Source organism: Dioscorea cayenensis, chromosome 14 (genome assembly GCF_009730915.1).
Source record: "Dioscorea cayenensis subsp. rotundata cultivar TDr96_F1 chromosome 14, TDr96_F1_v2_PseudoChromosome.rev07_lg8_w22 25.fasta, whole genome shotgun sequence".
NCBI lineage: Eukaryota > Viridiplantae > Streptophyta > Magnoliopsida > Dioscoreales > Dioscoreaceae > Dioscorea > Dioscorea cayenensis.
Genome location: NC_052484.1, coordinates 12,981,949 through 12,998,969, shown reverse-complemented (window position 1 = coordinate 12,998,969; position 17,021 = coordinate 12,981,949). Strand labels below are relative to the sequence as shown.

Sequence of the window (17,021 nt, the reverse complement as noted above, 5' to 3'; positions counted from 1 at the left end):
AAATGCTCTGTACATGATTGCGTCCTCCCATCCATGGAGGAGCATCACTGCCTCATAGTTTTGCATATGGTCATAAGGGTCACCCTTTCCAGAATAAGTTGTTAGCTGTTGCATCTTGACCTTTTTGGGTAGGCTTTACCATGATTTCCTTGACGAAAGGTACCTTACTTCTCTGTGGTGTTTCCTCAGTAGGAACCAGCTTCTTTTGTTCCAGTACCTGTTCAATCATCTTTTTTAGATCAGCTGTCTCCTTTATGCTAAAGGTAGATTCCTCTGCATCTCTCTCAAATGCTCTTGATTCTCCTTTGTATGTGCTTTCTACCACCTCTTGGATTTTTTCTACATTTTTTCCGGCTAGTGAAGGTTCAACCCTCTCTTGGTTATGAGGATGTGGATCACCTTGCTCTTATTGTTCCATAGCTTGCTTTCCCTTATGATATAGATTGGATGGGAGTGTTGCTTAAGGTAGAGCTTGTTGGAAAAAGTGCATTAAATCATCCAACTTCATGTTATTTTCATCGAACTTCTTTCTAAGCGCTTCATATTCGCTTAAAGGAATTATTGGTATTGTATCTCTTGAGGGCTCAGGTGGAACTTCTAATTGTTCTTGAAGGTTTTCACTTTGAGGAATCATTTCATCTTGAGTTGTAGCCATTTGAGAGCGTGATGTCTGGGACTTCTTTGGTGGCATTAGCGTAGATTGAAGAGACTACACGAAGGTAAGCTTGTGTGATGGCCTTTTGATCTTCCCCACAGACGGCGCCAACTGTTGTTGCCTCAATACAACAGTGAATTTGTAGGGGACCTAGAACTTGTAGAGCTTCGAATTTGGAGGTCGAACAAAGGGAGTTAGAGTCTCTTCCTTCTTCAGATGCCTAGACCTGTAGCAATGTGGGAAGTATTCCCCACAAACACTCTGATGACTAAGTCAGTAGAGAATAAACGTTGATCTTCCTTTAGTCTTTCTCTCCCCAAAAAAGTCCCCCTTGTCTTCAAATGAGGGAGGCTATTTATAGATGTATGCTTACAATTACGTAAATATTTCACGTGTTCAAGATCGTGGGTGCAAAAGGAGATAGTGGGTGTGATGTGAAAAGTGGGGTACTACGTGGGTTTGAATTAGTCCACATCACATGCAATGATCAATGCTGTCTGTGTATATATAACTCATTCGCAAGAACGCAATAGCTCAAGGTGGACCTCTAAAGTGACATGTTCATGTTGAATCAAACAAATAAAAATAGACAAAATTAACGGACAATGAAAAGGTAATAATCACTGATAATAAGAAAAGATTGACCTTTATGCTTAACTTGCATATCCTTGCTCGTGTTCTTCGCAAACTCTAGAACCCCCGATGTCAGGTACTCTAGTTTCGCCGCTAAGTACACCGCCATAGTCACACCCGCTCGTCCGTTCGCCGACACCCTCGACTTTAGTGCCGATGAATCATCCACACAAGAAACTACACCGCAAAAACCCAAAATTAAGCCAAATAAAAACAGATCCATTAGTTAAAACAAGAAATAAACTAGGGTTTCTTCTACTTAAAGGTGACGAGAATGATGAAACAAGGAATAATGACAACAGGAATGTCCATCAGTTGTGTGCGGCGGCGGCGACGGCGACGGTGCCGGTGGTGTTGGGCGCGACGGCGCCATTGGTGTGATGGTGGCTGGCTATGGGAGGATGAAAAAGCCGGTGGGGGAAAATAATTGTTTGTTTTAGAGCTTTGCTTTTACTTTTGGAAAATGGGTGATTAGGATAGAAGGCTGGTGACACGTGGACCCTCCACATCATTCGGGTGATGATGAATTGGGGAGAGTGTTTCGGCTGATATAGCATTGCTCTTTAGGGGGTGTTTCTGGTCATAACATAAATTGACAGGGACAGTAAAGTCTTTTTATCCAATGCTATATAAAGCTATTGTTTTTGGAACCTTTGGAGAACCTGAGGAGGATTTGGGGTGTTGGATTCTCTTCTTCTTCTTTTTCTTCTTCTTCTTCTTTCTGTCCTTCTTTCCCGTTCCAATCTCATCCCAAGCTCCAACCTTCGATCCTCCTCCATTGTACGTCCCCTGAGATCCTCCATCATACGCTGATCAACTCGTGAGTACTATCTCAAACCCTAAATCCCTATGATTCTTCATCTGATTCATTCTTGGCCATCATTGGTTATTACTCTTCAAGGTCATGTCTTTCATTAATGTAAGATCATTTTTTTCTTTTTTTCTTTTTTCTTTTTAATTTTGATTTTTGTTAATATTTGATGTTGTCTTCTTCTTCTTCTTCTTCTTCTGAAGTTTGATTTTGCAGAGTTCAGAATATTAGTGTCAATTAGAATTTTATTGAATGTGCGCTCTGATAATTTGAGATAGATTGGTTTGAAATTGGCACAATCTTGTCTGCATTTCATTAGATGTTTTTGGAAGTATTGTTTTGGAATTGGTGAATTACAGGACAAGTGTAAGTGTATAACTATAACTTAAGTGTGTAATTTTTAGAGCAATCCAATTTATGGTATGATGAAGTTGAAAACGTTTCTGATATGAGCTCTTTGAAAATGTTATTAAGAGGAGATAATTACACAATACATACATAGGTTGTTTACAGATTAGCGAATTTAAGGTTTCTTTGAATTAAATAATGCTTCTGTTCTATAGTAGTCCTATATTTCACTAATCTTGAAGATATTAGTGTGTAACTTTTAATTCTGGCACAAAAATTCAAAGTAAAGGTTGTTTCAGAAAATATTACTTCAGGTGGATTGTTTTGATATTAGTTGATAAGCTTAAAGTCACTGATTTCAAAGCAATTAGTGTATGTATGATGACCTCAGAGCTCCTTTTGGAATTTTTGTCATTTATTTGTTTATGGGTTGTACATTAGCTAAAGAAAACCCTGGATGAAAATTCTAAAAGGAGCTCTTTTAAAAATATTGTGAGGAGTTCGTCATTCCACATGTGGGTTGTTTTGAGATTAGTGACTTACGAAATAACTTGACTTTGTACACGTTTTTATGTATGGATCATGTATTTCACTAATATCAAAGCTCATGTGTGACCCTTTGTTTTATAGAGGCATGTAGCAAGAGTAGTGGCCGATGTTAGTGGCTGATGTTTTTGATAATTTAGCAAGTTTTGGAAGATGTCTGTCATTGAGAATCCACAATAATGGCACCTTATTAATGATCTTGATATAAAGTTTAAGACAGTAATGGATTGAAGTTATTTGTTTTTTTCTTAAGAGTAATCATTCCTTCTCATTAATTTGAATTGTGAGTGGAACAAGTGACAATATGAAGTTTTATCAGATTGAACGTCAATCTAATGAAATAGAGCTTATAAGTGCTTCAGCAAAACAGTAGATCTATAGCTTATTTTAGCAAATCTAATTGAGATAATAAGTCTCAGTTCATTAATATGAGTTCATTAATGTAGAAACTGATACACATTAATTACAAGTATGAAAATATTAAGCCACAAGAATATGCGAATAATTCTTGAATTATCCATTTTTTGACAAGCTGGTTATGCATGAATTCACAATGCGAAGAATATGCTTTATCAGTTGTCTGAACAATGACCTAACAATTTATATTGCCTTTGAGCAAAATGCTTTGTGAGGTATGGATGTTTTAGGCCTGTTGATTCTGACTAATAATCCACCTCAACAAAAATCCCACCTATTATGGTACCTAAACGCGCCGGAAAGGAATCTTTTTGTACTGACCATGAAATACCCTTTTGTGCTACAATAGTTCATGCTTTCTTTATTGCAGGAAAATTTCAGCCTGCAATGGCCATGCTTATTAAATGCAAAATTGGGTAAGGTGGAACTGTCTTCATTAGTTAGTGGATCTAACTTTTGATTTACACCAGGTTAGATGTAAGCATGAGGTCCACAAACCAGGAAAACCTACCCTTCTGGAAACTTCGATTAGTAGAACCCAACTTGGTCTCCGATAATTCGTGCTTTATTAGGTAAAACTCAAGTAACAATATACATATTCTCCTTGTACCTGAATAAAATAATACCTTTTTATGTGCTATTGAAGATAACCAACAATCCACCCCACTCTAGAGTCAATCATGTAGCTTCAACCAGATAAAAATATAAATATTTTTCTTCTAATTACTTCTTATCCTGAGTTTGTATTTCATACAATTATTATATGCGTTTCAGGTTCTCATACTTTCTATAGCAGAACATTTCTTTTGCAGTTTTGTATCTGATTGCTGTTAAACCAAAACTTCGGTTCAATTTTTCGCAGCTGGAGAAATGTCAGAGACAATGGCATCAAGCTTTTGGGGGCCTGTGACATCCTCTACTGAGTGGTGTGAGAAAAATTACACCCATTCGTCATATATTGCAGAGTATTACAACACTATTTCAAATATTCCCTGCATTCTTTTGGCTCTCATTGGCCTGATAAATGCTATGAGGCAACGCTTTGAGAAAAGATTTAGCGTTCTTCACATATCTAATATGATACTTTCCATTGGGAGCATGTTATTCCATGCCACACTACAACATGTGTAAGCTTTTCATTCATTCATCTTAATCCATGCGTTGATTATTGTGTCTATTATTTTGCAACATATTGTTGTTCTGATTAATGCACCTGTAAATTATGTTCAAACTTAGCAACGAGGCATAAAATTTTTTTTTAATTTTTTGGTCTTTTTGTTTGAAGACTGTTTCAACTGATTTCAAATAATTAAAATATTAACAAAACAATTTATATAAATATGTAAATGCAAAAGAAAATGATATTAATTAAGGACATGATATCTTTATGTTCCATGCCATTTGTTTAGGTACTTTATTTATTTATGTTGTTTTTATCTTGTGTTGATATTGTATCCCATTCCATTTGTTCCAATCCAACGGTCTTTAGAATAGCATGTACAGTGAAGCAGTGTTTCTCATCCAGGCTGCACTGTTTATATAAATAGTGTTATTGTACTTATAAATAGTAGTACATCGGGGGAACCCTTTGACACTGTTGCTGTTGTTGTGTTGTTGATACTGTTGATATACCCATTTCTCATTTCTCTCTGTCTCTCTCTATCACTAGTTTTTCCCCAACTGCGGACGTTCATAGAACGTCCCCAGTTGACGTATTCAATATATATATAAATCAAAATAAATCTTTATTGGCAGCCTATAGTAGGTAACTAAGATTGTCAGTCTGCTTGCTGATTAGTTAATACTTCATCAAATTTATACGATCTCTGATTGAACTGTTCCTATTTACTTCTGATCAGCCCTAGTTATGCCAAATGATCATGATTGGATTTTATTGCACTTATTAACGTAACTTTGTTTTGGAAGTTAATGCATCACTTAGCTATTTCAGGCATGGTAACATGCTAATTTGGTAAACACAATCTGTATCCTAATTGGATCATTCTTATTAGTTTAATACAATACTAATAAATTCCAATTCGTTGTGCTAATTACCTTCTCCATGTGTGGTTTTGGGACATCCAATCAAATTATGATGATATTTATTTAATTAGAAAAGCCCTCATCATCAATTGATTTGAGGATTAAGGAATTAAAAAAGAAAAAAAAAGTTTATTTAAGAAAATAATGTAAGAAAGGATTATATGAATAGGGAATGGAGGAGGAAAGAAAGGAAACAATAGAAGGTAAGTAACGAGAAAAGGATGAGGAGCTCTGAAAGAGAGTACAAACATCAAATTTTAGCAAGAACAGAATGTCTCCGTGGATTCTCTTTTGCCTGAAACAGCCTAGGAGGAACCTCAAGTCAGACCCATTTCATATTTTTTCAAGAGATCTTTCTTCTAGGACAGGATTTTAAAACCTCTGATAGAAGGCTGCCAAAAATGTCAACTTGTCTACCTGGTGTGTGTATGGTGAGTAACTCTTGCGTCAATTATGCAGCAAGTTTTAGCATGCATGTACACAAATTTTGGCTCTCTAACCATGATCACACTGTTTGCGTTGGTGAGCTTCTGGTGAAGTTTGGTAGCATTTTACATACTCCTTTATTTTAATTAAGTTTCATGCCAATAGACGTATTTGCAAGTTAGTTTACAAGTTATATTAATATAGTTTGGTGAGTAGAGTCATATCATGATTTCATATGTAACCCCACATATAAGATATGACTTATTTGCAGCACTAGGGAAGGCTTGTTTAAGCATTCTCTTGGTATTTGTTACTAGTGAGCTTGAACAGTTTGTCTTTTGACTAATACATTTTCTATTTCTAAGCAATTTAGTTTTCTAATTTCATAAGTTTGATCTCATTTAGACTTTTTAACCCTCTAAAATTATTAGTTTTATCTTCATATCATTGATTAGTGCTGTGTATAAATATTATGCCTCTTCATACAGATGCTTAGAGGCATTAAAGTGAAAATGAGGAATTTCTAGATCAGAAGAGTGGTAAAGAGAGTCTATTTTTTTCCAGGCTATGAGCTAACTCTTACCAAAATATTCTTAATTTGAATGTATCAATACAAGTGTGATGCTCCATTTAGAAGAATCTACTCATATTTCAAGATCGAGACAAAAGAAGCTACAGACATCTTCTGAAATGTGTCACGAATACTCTCGTTTCCTCAAATAAATGTGTCACGGCTGTTTCACATTGCTTACAGTTCTGATACTTGTGGGGAGCATCGGTGATTTTATTGAAGAAAAAGGACATGAACATTTGCAACAGCACAATCTATATTTATTGTACCTCTTACAATTGTGTGTCAAGCGCTTCCTTCATTTTCAAGGAATAACCTTAAATTGCTGTCCAACTCTAAGTTTTTCTCAAAAAACAGTAGCTACCTCTTATTTTTGTTTTCCCTGAAGATACTCTGGGCAAATTGTAGTCATGTTTCCTATCAGCTTGTTTTGCATTCAATGCCAAATAGCAATGAAATCGCAGTGACACCTATAACTGTATTGAATGCATTCAGTCATTTAGAATTGGTGATCATAAACTATTTAAATGATATAACTCACAAATTGAGCTAATTTTAGTTGTATTCATCCTTGTCTTTTTGTAATCTAGGCCATTATGTATCATTATGTAATCTCTGTTTATGTGCTTATTGAGCTTTCCCATTGTTGCTAAATATATAATTTATCCTTTAGAATCCCTCTAATCATATCTGACTCCAATTTCAGACAACAACAAGGCGATGAAACACCAATGGTGTGGGAGATGCTTCTATACATTTACGTCCTCTATTCACCTGACTGGCATTATAGGAGTACAATGCCGACTTTCTTGTTTCTTTATGGTGCTGGTTTTGCCATTGTCCATGCATTGGTGCGCTTTGGTATAGTATTTAAACTGCATTATATAGGGCTTTGCCTCTTGTGCATACCTCGGATGTACAAGTACTACATACACACAAAAGACATAGCTGCTAGACGACTTGCAAAACTCTATGTGGCAACAATCAGTCTCGGTAGCTTATGCTGGTCACTTGACCGTCTCTTTTGCAGGCAACTTACGAATTGGTATATCTATCCACAAGGTCATGCGTGGTGGCATGTACTTATGGGATTCAATTCGTATTTTGCCAACACATTCTTAATGTTTTGTCGTGCTCAACAATTAGAATGGAATCCCAAAGTTGTCCATCTGTTCGGGTTTTTCCCGTATGTGAAGATTAAAAAACCGAAGAAGCAATAGTGAAGATATCATTTTGGTTTTGTTTTGCTATGTTTTGTGCAATTATTTATTTTGGCATGAAAGCTGGCCATTCAACAGTGAGATTGTTCGACAGATTTTCATTTATTTTCAGCATAAAATCTTGACACTTGTACCATATGTTGTGCATGATTTTCATGTTTTGGTTTGATATGTATTATGTAGTGTCATTTTTATTTAAAGTATATGAAATAGTTTTGATATTTTCTTAATACAGTGAGATTACAGATCAGACATGTCAAGTGATGTATGAAAGCATTTGTGTTATGTTTCCTGGCTGGAGATCTGTTTATTGTGCTTAAGGGAAAGTGAAGGAAGGATGATATTTTTAATTTGGTTAAAGTGCACAGTTGATACTTGAAATATGTTAAAAGTGTTAGTTTTGGTCTGTGTCCAAAAAAAAAAAAAAATTATCATTTTGGCATGTAAATTATAAAAAGAAAGTTGATTTTTAATTACTCAGATGATATGAGTCCTTTGTTGGTATGACACTGTATTGTATTCATGGATTATTTTATTTTATTTTTTAATTTATTTTTTCATCACTCAAGGATCAAATTGACTAAATTTGTGTCATTTAATGACAAAAATAAACTATGGTGAATATATTTGTATAATGTAAGGATCAAAGTAACACCCTTTTAAGGTTTAAAGGCCAAAATGAACACTTTGATATATTCCATGCTAATTGTGGATTTTCATCCTCTATTTTTTAAGAAAGCTCAACTAGAAAAAGAAAAAAGAAAAATTATGATTGATGTCTGCATTTGCTCCCCAAAAATTGTGGGGTTTTTAAATTGTGGTAAAAATTAATCAAAGTCAATAAATTAACCAGGAGAAGATAAATTCCAGTATCAAGTAATTCACATACCTCAGACAATAATACTACTTTGAATGCTTTGAACAGCAATAACAAATCAAGATTATTTATTCAAGAAAAATAAACACATCTTTAAAATTTAGAAGCCAAGTGAATTCCTCAACTTCTCTGAAGACCATAAGCTTTACCCTAAACTCACATTAAAATTTAAGTCCGAGTTTTCGATGATTGTCAGCAAAACTAGCCGAAAAAACTATCGAACACACTGCCAATCCGCAAAGGATGCACAAACAAATTAATCGAAGCAAATGCTCGAGAAAACATCCTCCAAATAAAGCTAATCACAAATCCAAGCTCTTACGAAAATCCCCGGTCTTCGTCGTATAAAAGTGCATGATACAATCATGGAATATAAATGTTTAAGTCAGTTAGCTATGACCCTGCATATCAAGCATCTCATCCAGATCTTTTATTCTTTGTAATCCATCGCTAATCAAGAATCGAATCTTTTGTTTATCATTACAGTGACGGTTCTTCTCCATCTCTTGCCTCATCATCTGCCTCAACTCATCTGCAAGATGCATATATCAGCTAATTTAAGCATTCTCATTGTCCTATTAACAGTTTAAAGCTCAAAAATTAATTCAATTATGTTTCACTAATTATTCCAACCAAGTCAAAGGTTAGAATTAAAATACATCACCAAACTATGATTGCATTAAAATCAGTATGAGATAATCCTAGTAATGTGAATATCATGTTCTTTTTTTTTTTTTTTATGCCCATCCTTGAAACAAACAAAACCAAAGGGGTAAAGAAGTTTTGACCTCTTGATTGGGAAGGGGCCCGGCCGGCAATCCTTAAGGCTTGCCTGTAGAGCTGTAGCACACGAGATCTAGTAATGAACGCATGCAAGTCCAATGAGCCGACCATTGTTCAACTATCTGCAACCTAAATGCATTATTGCCATTGAGGAAAACCTTTCCAAGAACCAAATCCTTGTAACAAGAAAATACAACTCTTATTTTTAAGGTAAACAAAATTTGTTCGATCGAACTCTGGATACAATCACAAGTAATCACAAGTAAAATGCGTACGGTTCAAAAAGAAGACGATGGAATTGGTAAAATAAATTATTCGCTCAAGTGTCAGGAAACCACAGCTCAACAAAACCTAGATAAGATTTTAGTGATTTTTACCTGCAGCCTAAATGCAATATAAATGGGATGTCAAAATATTTGATTTTGAGTAAGAATTTCAGTATATAAATTTTGAAGATAATCTCTCAATTAATCCAAAGCTAAAGAGAAGCTGCCAAAATTACCGTCTTTAGTGTACACAATCCATTCAAAGTAAAAAATGATAAACTGAATAAATAAATAAACAAACATATATATATATATATATATATATATATATATAAATGTATGTATATATATTTTTTAAATCATACACAGAACATTCACAATTAGAGTTGTACAGTAGACCATACTGTCAATATGGCCATCCCATCCGTGTATCTGACATGCACAAATCTGTATCTTTAAGAAACTCAGTTTTTAAAGTAATTTCAAGCGCCGTAAACAGAAGATACGTGCTGAAAAGGGGAAGAATCACTAATTCAAGATCTAGCATTCCAAATATTGGATTATATTTTCAGAAGAATATCAGCATTGAGGCTTTCCACTAATTGAAAGAGAACACCAAAACCAATTAGATTTAGGAAGGAGAGGAAAATCAAAACAAGTAATTAACTAAAACCATGAACCTAGATGATAACTAGGCAGCAAATACCATAGCAAAATAATCTTGAATATCTACTACATTCATGAGGGACAAAGCTAGTCCTATAGTTAATAGCAATTATCTCTAATGCCTACCATTGGAGAACAATTTATCAAAAGTTGAAAATTAAATTACCAAAATGATATAGTAGCATTTTTACACTGCTCATGTGTAAGAGCTGTGAATGCACCATTACAGAGAGAGGACAAAAGTGACATTCAAGATTGATAAAGTTGCTACTCTACGAAAGGAACTTATTACGGTTGAAATGTTTTGCATGAATTTTATAGATAAGGTACAAAGCTGAAGTGGAGAATTTTTCAGTAAGGGCAGTAGAGCTTATATGCTATTTCATCAAACAAGACAGGTTACATTCTCAACTTCACTTCGCAATCTCCCAACTTCAAATTCAACAGGAAAAAAAAAAGTCTACTATTTGGCGTACAGTCTAAATTGAGACTCCTTTTCTAGTGATTTGCAACAATCATTTACAAATATTCATATAAACTGTTTGAGGAAAAAACAAACTTTAATGTTTAATTTATTAAAATACTAAATTTCCTATTGTTCAGAGCTCTCTTTAATAGATTAATTACACTTTAGGGAAATTTTTCCAAGAACATGACACAAAAAATACAAGGTAGATAGATGTCAACAAACTATATTGGATTGGTTTCAATCAAAAGAGAATTTGAGATAATTTAGCATTATATGCTCAAGAGACTTGTTAGGTTCTCACCTTTATGCAGAAAAAAAAAATCCATAAAAAAATCTTGCTTCACCTTGTAACCTCTCAACTTGAAGTTCAATGAAAAAAAAAATGCCTTGTATTCTTTAGCATACATTCTGAACCTAACATCTAGTAAGCTCTAATAACCAACTTTCATTTCCAGATGTTTGCATCAATCAATCACAAATATTCAAATAATCATTCAAAAAACAAATCTATAAGGTTTCATTTTTATTAAAAAAAATGCTAAATTTCCCACTTTGTGGAAGTTCTCACACCTCTCAGGAAAAATTCTTCCCAGGAGTCTAGATAGATAAACAAACAAAAAACAAACAATAAGGTAGATAGATTAAAAAGCAAAATGAAAAGAAAAAAAAAACAGGCACAATAGATTGGAACAATGGAGGAACCCAAAAGCTAAGCAAAAAATGTATATGGAAAACAGTAGCAACACATTAGAAGTTGGAACTACAGTGAAACAAAAGGATTGAAGAACAAATTGAAAAACATAATAATGGACTGTGTTGCTAAAAGAGATGACACAAATGATATGAAAAGATTTAAACTTTGATAAAAAAGAGGGGAAAGGAGGAAGATTTACAATTGGTTGGTGATTGCAACCCAAGTTTAGACCAGTTGAAAATCCTCAATCTCAAGAGACCACCACACCAAGAACCAAGAACCAAGAACCAAGAACCAGCGTTGTCTACAATCTCAACTCTAGCCTCTCGCTGAAGGTTTTTGGCTTGAAACTCCGTCTCGAAGGGTCGTGAACACGCCGGCCACCACGGCCCGGCCCGTATTCGAAATCTGGCAGGCCACCATTTTTTGTTTTGGGAAAAGTTATAATGATAATAAAAAGGGGTTTTTTCCATTATAACCTTTTTTTTTTTTTTTAATTTAAATTATCAAAATAACTATATTTGAAATTTATTCACCAAACTAACCATGAACCCATCACATCAACCTCATCTCATCACCCATGTGTTTTTAAAATATAAAATATTAGGTTTTTTTTTTTAAAAAAACACCCTTTATTTAAAAAAAAATACAAAACAAAAATATTTTTACTTTTTAAACCATTTTCTTAAGTTATTATTAATAAATATTTATTATTCTTTTTATAAAAAACCAAAAAAATAAAATAAATTATTAACTGGATTTATTTTAAAATATATATTATTACTTAAAAAAAACTTTTTTAACGGTTTAAAAAATATATTATTATTATTGCTTTATATATATTTTTTATTTTTAAGTAATAATTATTGTTGAACCACATTTTTTAGATATTATTATTATTATTTTGATTGAATAACTTATTTGTAGTTTAGAAAACAATAATTGCATTCAAGTGCAAATACAAAATACATTCATCACATTACATATTTCTACCCCGTGTTGGGCAAGTAGTTCTATAATGTCCAGCTTATTTACATAAAGAGCATAAATTATGTTTGCTGGGATCAGGGTTTCGATCCATGTGCATGTGTCTACGTCTGATCTTTGGTCGACCGGTGGTCCATTGTCCTACAGGTGGAACCATCTTTGGTCCAGGAACAGATTGCCAAAACTGTGAACTCGGTACTGGATGAAAACATGGAGCATAGGTCTGTCTATAAGAGCCTAGAGTATATACCAAGGAGGGCACAACACATATGGGTTAATATTTGCATTTGTAGCATTACATACTTTCAAAACATGTATGCATGGGAATCGGCGAGCAACCATAAATCTGCACGTGCATGTTGAATGAATTCCATTAAGGACTACTTTATAATCAATTGTATCCTCATTAACACATTTTGTAACTTGAAATTCATTATCATTAAAGCGTCGAACGCTTAAATATCGGCCTTTCTCAATACCATCATGCATCCTTGCTTCTTGCTTTTTTGTCAAAGTTTGATTCATAGCAAGTCCACGCTCACAGTTTTTAAAAAAATACATCATAGTACAATGGAAAGTGGATGATACAAGAGCTCTTACCGGTAAACCACGAGCACCTTTGAGAACTGAGTTAAAACTTTCTGATAAATTAGTGTTGTGGCGTCCACAACGTCTACCATTATCATGCACCATTGTCCACATTTCTCTTGGCCCAATAGATGAGGAGAAATCAACAAACATTGGATATCTTTCGGTCAATATGTTCTTCAACTCTTCAAATTTTTGTGCCGAAACAACTGTTGACGCCCTCCAAAAAAGATCAGCATCAGATTTGCTTTTGCAAAGTTGTAAAAAATTATCAGTAAGATGTCGCAAATAGTACCGATGAACATGGCCGTATTGTGGAGGGAAAGCATCACGAACAACATTTACATTACCTCTGAATCTGTCAGAGATAATGCATATAGGACGAGTAGGATCTAATGTTTTGTATACATTATGTAAAAACCATAACCAACTTTCTCTATTCTCACCTTCATCTATAGCAAATGCATAAGGAAATATGTGATCTTCAGCATCTTCCCCTGTAGCCATTAATAGAGTTCCTTTGTATTTCCCATGCAAAAATGTCCCATCTACTGAGAGAACGGGATGACAAGAATTGAAACCAATTATAGATGGCCCAAAAGACCAAAATACCCTTTTCAAACGCTCCCATCCAGGACCCCATTCAGAATCAAAGTCAATAATAGTACCTGGGTTGGAGATGGTCAAAGCAGTAAAATACATCCGCAATTCAGCATAAGACTGCTCCCATGATCCGAATATACGTTTGAGAGCCTTATTCTTCCCTTTCCAAGCCTTTGTATAACCGACATCAACATGGTACATGTCTTTCACCATTGCTTGTACTTGTGCTATGCTAAGGCTTAAATTAGCTCTTAATGTTGATAACACTAATTCACATATCAGTTTACTTGTGCAATGCCGATTGTCAGATTGGATTCTTTCATTGGTGCAACTATGTCGCATCGGACAAGTTTTCACAGCCTATAGAGATGTTCTAGATGAAACTGAAGCATGAAGGTGCCAATCACAATATGAACTGGCACATTTTACAGTGAGCATGGATTTATTGCTCTTTACACAAATAAATGTAACTGCTTTTATTATAGACCAGCAACTCAGCAAGCCTATTAATTGTGCTTTTGAATTAAACATACGACCAACCCAATCATTGAAGTTTAATGACTCTTCATCTCCGGTTGATATATGCGGTTCTACATCATCTATTTCTGTTGCATTGTACCAGTCATCTGTTGTTGACATACCAGAGATAGGCTCAAATTGTGTGTAATCATGTGAGGCCACATTTGCCCCTTGCTCCATGTTTGAGGTGGTTGCGTGTATGGCATCTTCTGCTATTACACCTTCTTGCACATCAGTGGGTAAACTTGCATCATCATCACTGCTTTCATCTTCATCATCACTGTTATCATTGTTGTGATCATCATCATCATCATTGTCATCATAGTCATCACTGTGATCATCATTGTTGTCATTTGTAGGGGCTTCAAACTCAACATTATCAGCCTCATTTGCAGGTGTAATAGGATCTTCATTACATCTTCAATGCTGATGACCACTGGAGCTTCCAACTTCATTATTTATCAGTGGCGCACCGCTGAAGCTTACAAAGAAAACCAAAACATATGTATTATAGACAAAGGACCAGAAAATGACATATATATTTTTATTAGGTGAAAGGTTCACAAACTTACAAAGTGTCCATAGTGTATGTAGTGGTTGGGATTACACACAGTCCTCCTTCACTCACGTTTAATATTGGGGTATGCAACCTCAACATTAATGATGCTGCTCTATCACTATCAATATTAATTATAGTACTAGTACCACGATTTATAGGCCATCTACACTTGATGTTCATATAGTTATGGCTCAAGTTGAAGTTAATAGCAGCATCAATCGTTTCTTGCAACGCACTCAAAGTGCTGCCGATGTTAACCCTAATTATTGTTTATAGCCCCCAGAATATGAAGGTCTTTAATTTGTTTCTTGTAAACAACCACCCCAATAAACAATCACTGCTACCTCTGTATTACTCATCTTGAAAGCAAAGTAAGAGAATGCCGGTTTGGGAAAAAAACATATAAGATAATTATTATAAACTATGTATCGTATATCTAACAAATGTCTACTAACCTTTTATTAATACTCAACTTTTAAAACTCATCCGATGGATGCCCTCAAGCTGGTGATGGTTATGCAAAAGAGAAAGAAAGATCAAGCTTAAGAGCTGATGAAGATGGAAAGGAGGGAGAGATATATATACATGGAGTTTTGCCTACCTTGTGAAGGAATAAGATTCCCCCTATAATTGAGATATACTTGGTGTGCCATTGTCATTTCTTATCATGTAAGTGTAATTGGATTCTATCTACGCCTTGGATTCTCTCTACACTTGAAGGCTACTTAGTGAATAATCAATTTATGTTGTTTCTTTCCAAGTAGGCATGCACAACTAGCTTTATTAGGGGAATCTTATTTTTGCTATAGCTGAAGCCTACCTAATGTGTAATTAATACATGTTGTTTCTTATCAAGTAGGCACGCACAACCAGTTTTATATGAGGAATCAGATTCTTTCTAAATCTGAAGCATATTTGGTGTGTAATCAATGCATATCATTTCCTATCTTGAAGTCTACTTGGTGTGTAATCAATGCATGCTATTTCTTATCAAGTAGGCATACACAACCAGTTTTATAGGAGGAATCAGATTCTTACTATATCTGAAACCTACTTGGTGTGCAATCAATGCATGTCATTTCATATCTTGAAGCCTACATGGTGTGTAATCAATGCATGTTGTTTCCTGTCAAGTAAGCATATACAACCAGCTTTATAGGAGGAATCAGATGCTTTCTACATCTAAAGCCTACTTGGTGTGCAATCAATATATGTCATTACATGGTGTGCATCAACGCATACCATTTTTAATAATAATAATAATAATAATATCTAAAAAATGTGTTTTTACAATAATTATTACTTAAAAATAAAAAAATATATAAAGCAATAATAATAATAATAATGATATATTTTTGAAAAAAAATATATAAACCGTTAAATTTTTTTTTTAAAGTAATAATATATATTTTAAAATAATATATATTTTAAAATAAATCCAGTTAATAATTTATTTTATTTTTTTAGTTTTTTATAAAAAAAAATAATAAATATTTATTAATAATAACTTAAGAAAATGGTTTAAAAAGTAAAAATATTTTTGTTTTGTGTTTTTTTAAAATAAAGGGTGTTTTTGAAAAAAAAAAATCTAATATTTTATATTTTAAAAACACATGGGTGATGAGATGGGGTTGATGTGATGGTTTCATGGTTAGTTTGATGAATAAATTTCAAGTATGGTTATTTTGATAATTTAAATAAAAAGGCAGGCTATAATGGAAAAAACCTAATAAAAAAAAAAAAAACAAAGCAATCTTGTCGTTTTTTATTTAAAAAATAATAACATTTTTTTTATGATTTTTCAAATTTATGAAAAAGAAAAACTTTCAACGATGTTAACATTTTTCTTTTTTGGTGGAGCAAAGATAGTTCATTCATGTAAATAAACAGGCACGTGGTATAAAAAAACATTTTTTTAAATATAATTTTGTTTGATTTTTAGCATTTAAGTTTTTTTATTCAATAGAATTTTGGGAGAGATTAATAAACTTTAAAAAAAAAACTATATATATGTTTATGACATATAAGTTAGTTTTTGACTGAAATGACTATGACACCATTAACGGCTTACTAATGGTTTTTTCTCATTTTGCAAATGTAGGAAATCACAGTGGAATTAAAAAAAAAAAACCTCTATCCCTAAAATAAGGTTTAAAATGGCCACTTTGCCCTTTTCAATATTAATTGAAAAGGCTATTTTTCAAAGAATTTTGGTATTGTTGGAACTAGAATTTTGGAACTACAAATTAGGCACTCATAATTTGTTTTATATACATAAATAGTATAGTAGTAATCAATTTAACTATAAAAGTTCTTGTTAGCAAAATTATTGCATACGCG

General features: G+C 33.6%; 3 protein-coding genes across 10 annotated transcripts; 1 reads left to right on the top strand and 2 right to left on the bottom strand.

The window, feature by feature from the left end:
- The first annotated feature begins 1,965 nt into the window (after positions 1-1,965).
- LOC120275183 (alkaline ceramidase-like) lies at positions 1,966-8,037 on the top strand. Of its 2 annotated transcripts, none has more exons than XM_039281705.1 (3): positions 1,966-2,207; positions 4,273-4,537; positions 7,157-8,037. In XM_039281705.1, the coding sequence occupies exons 2-3, from the start codon at positions 4,281-4,283 to the stop codon at positions 7,668-7,670; spliced, it is 771 nt and encodes a 256-aa protein (XP_039137639.1). In that variant the 5' UTR covers positions 1,966-2,207; positions 4,273-4,280; the 3' UTR covers positions 7,671-8,037. The 2 variants fall into 2 exon arrangements, with proteins under 2 accessions (XP_039137639.1, XP_039137638.1); XM_039281704.1 differs by having other exon boundaries at positions 1,966-2,108; positions 7,157-8,034.
- Positions 8,038-8,803: 766 nt separating this feature from the next.
- Positions 8,804-11,847, bottom strand: LOC120275322. 3 transcript variants are annotated; one of them, XM_039281856.1, is made up of 3 exons: positions 11,625-11,847; positions 9,336-9,506; positions 8,804-9,079 (listed from the first exon to the last, which is right to left on the bottom strand). In XM_039281856.1, the coding sequence occupies exons 2-3, from the start codon at positions 9,439-9,441 to the stop codon at positions 8,937-8,939; spliced, it is 249 nt and encodes an 82-aa protein (XP_039137790.1). In that variant the 5' UTR covers positions 9,442-9,506; positions 11,625-11,847; the 3' UTR covers positions 8,804-8,936. The 3 variants fall into 3 exon arrangements, with proteins under 3 accessions (XP_039137790.1, XP_039137788.1, XP_039137789.1); XM_039281854.1 differs by having other exon boundaries at positions 9,336-9,459; XM_039281855.1 differs by having other exon boundaries at positions 9,336-9,452.
- A 537-nt stretch (positions 11,848-12,384) lies between these two features.
- Positions 12,385-15,217, bottom strand: LOC120275413. Of its 5 annotated transcripts, XM_039281981.1 has the most exons (3): positions 14,695-15,217; positions 13,296-14,597; positions 12,385-13,209 (listed from the first exon to the last, which is right to left on the bottom strand). In XM_039281981.1, the coding sequence occupies exons 2-3, from the start codon at positions 13,943-13,945 to the stop codon at positions 13,188-13,190; spliced, it is 672 nt and encodes a 223-aa protein (XP_039137915.1). In that variant the 5' UTR covers positions 13,946-14,597; positions 14,695-15,217; the 3' UTR covers positions 12,385-13,187. The 5 variants fall into 5 exon arrangements, with proteins under 5 accessions (XP_039137915.1, XP_039137912.1, XP_039137911.1 ...); XM_039281978.1 differs by having other exon boundaries at positions 12,385-14,603; XM_039281977.1 differs by having other exon boundaries at positions 12,385-14,597.
- Between the last annotated feature and the right edge of the window lie 1,804 nt (positions 15,218-17,021).

Coding starts and splice junctions, on each gene's coding strand:
- LOC120275322 (XM_039281856.1), bottom strand. CDS start 9,441: ATGGTCGGCTCATTGGACTTGCATGCGTTCATTACTAGATCTCGTGTG. Junction 9,080..9,335: donor GGCCCCTTCCCAATCAAGAG/GTCAAAACTTCT, acceptor TGCATCTTGCAG/ATGAGTTGAGGCAGATGATG.
- LOC120275183 (XM_039281705.1), top strand. CDS start 4,281: ATGTCAGAGACAATGGCATCAAGCTTTTGGGGGCCTGTGACATCCTCT. Junction 4,538..7,156: donor CATGCCACACTACAACATGT/GTAAGCTTTTCA, acceptor CTCCAATTTCAG/ACAACAACAAGGCGATGAAA.
- LOC120275413 (XM_039281978.1), bottom strand. CDS start 13,945: ATGCGACATAGTTGCACCAATGAAAGAATCCAATCTGACAATCGGCAT.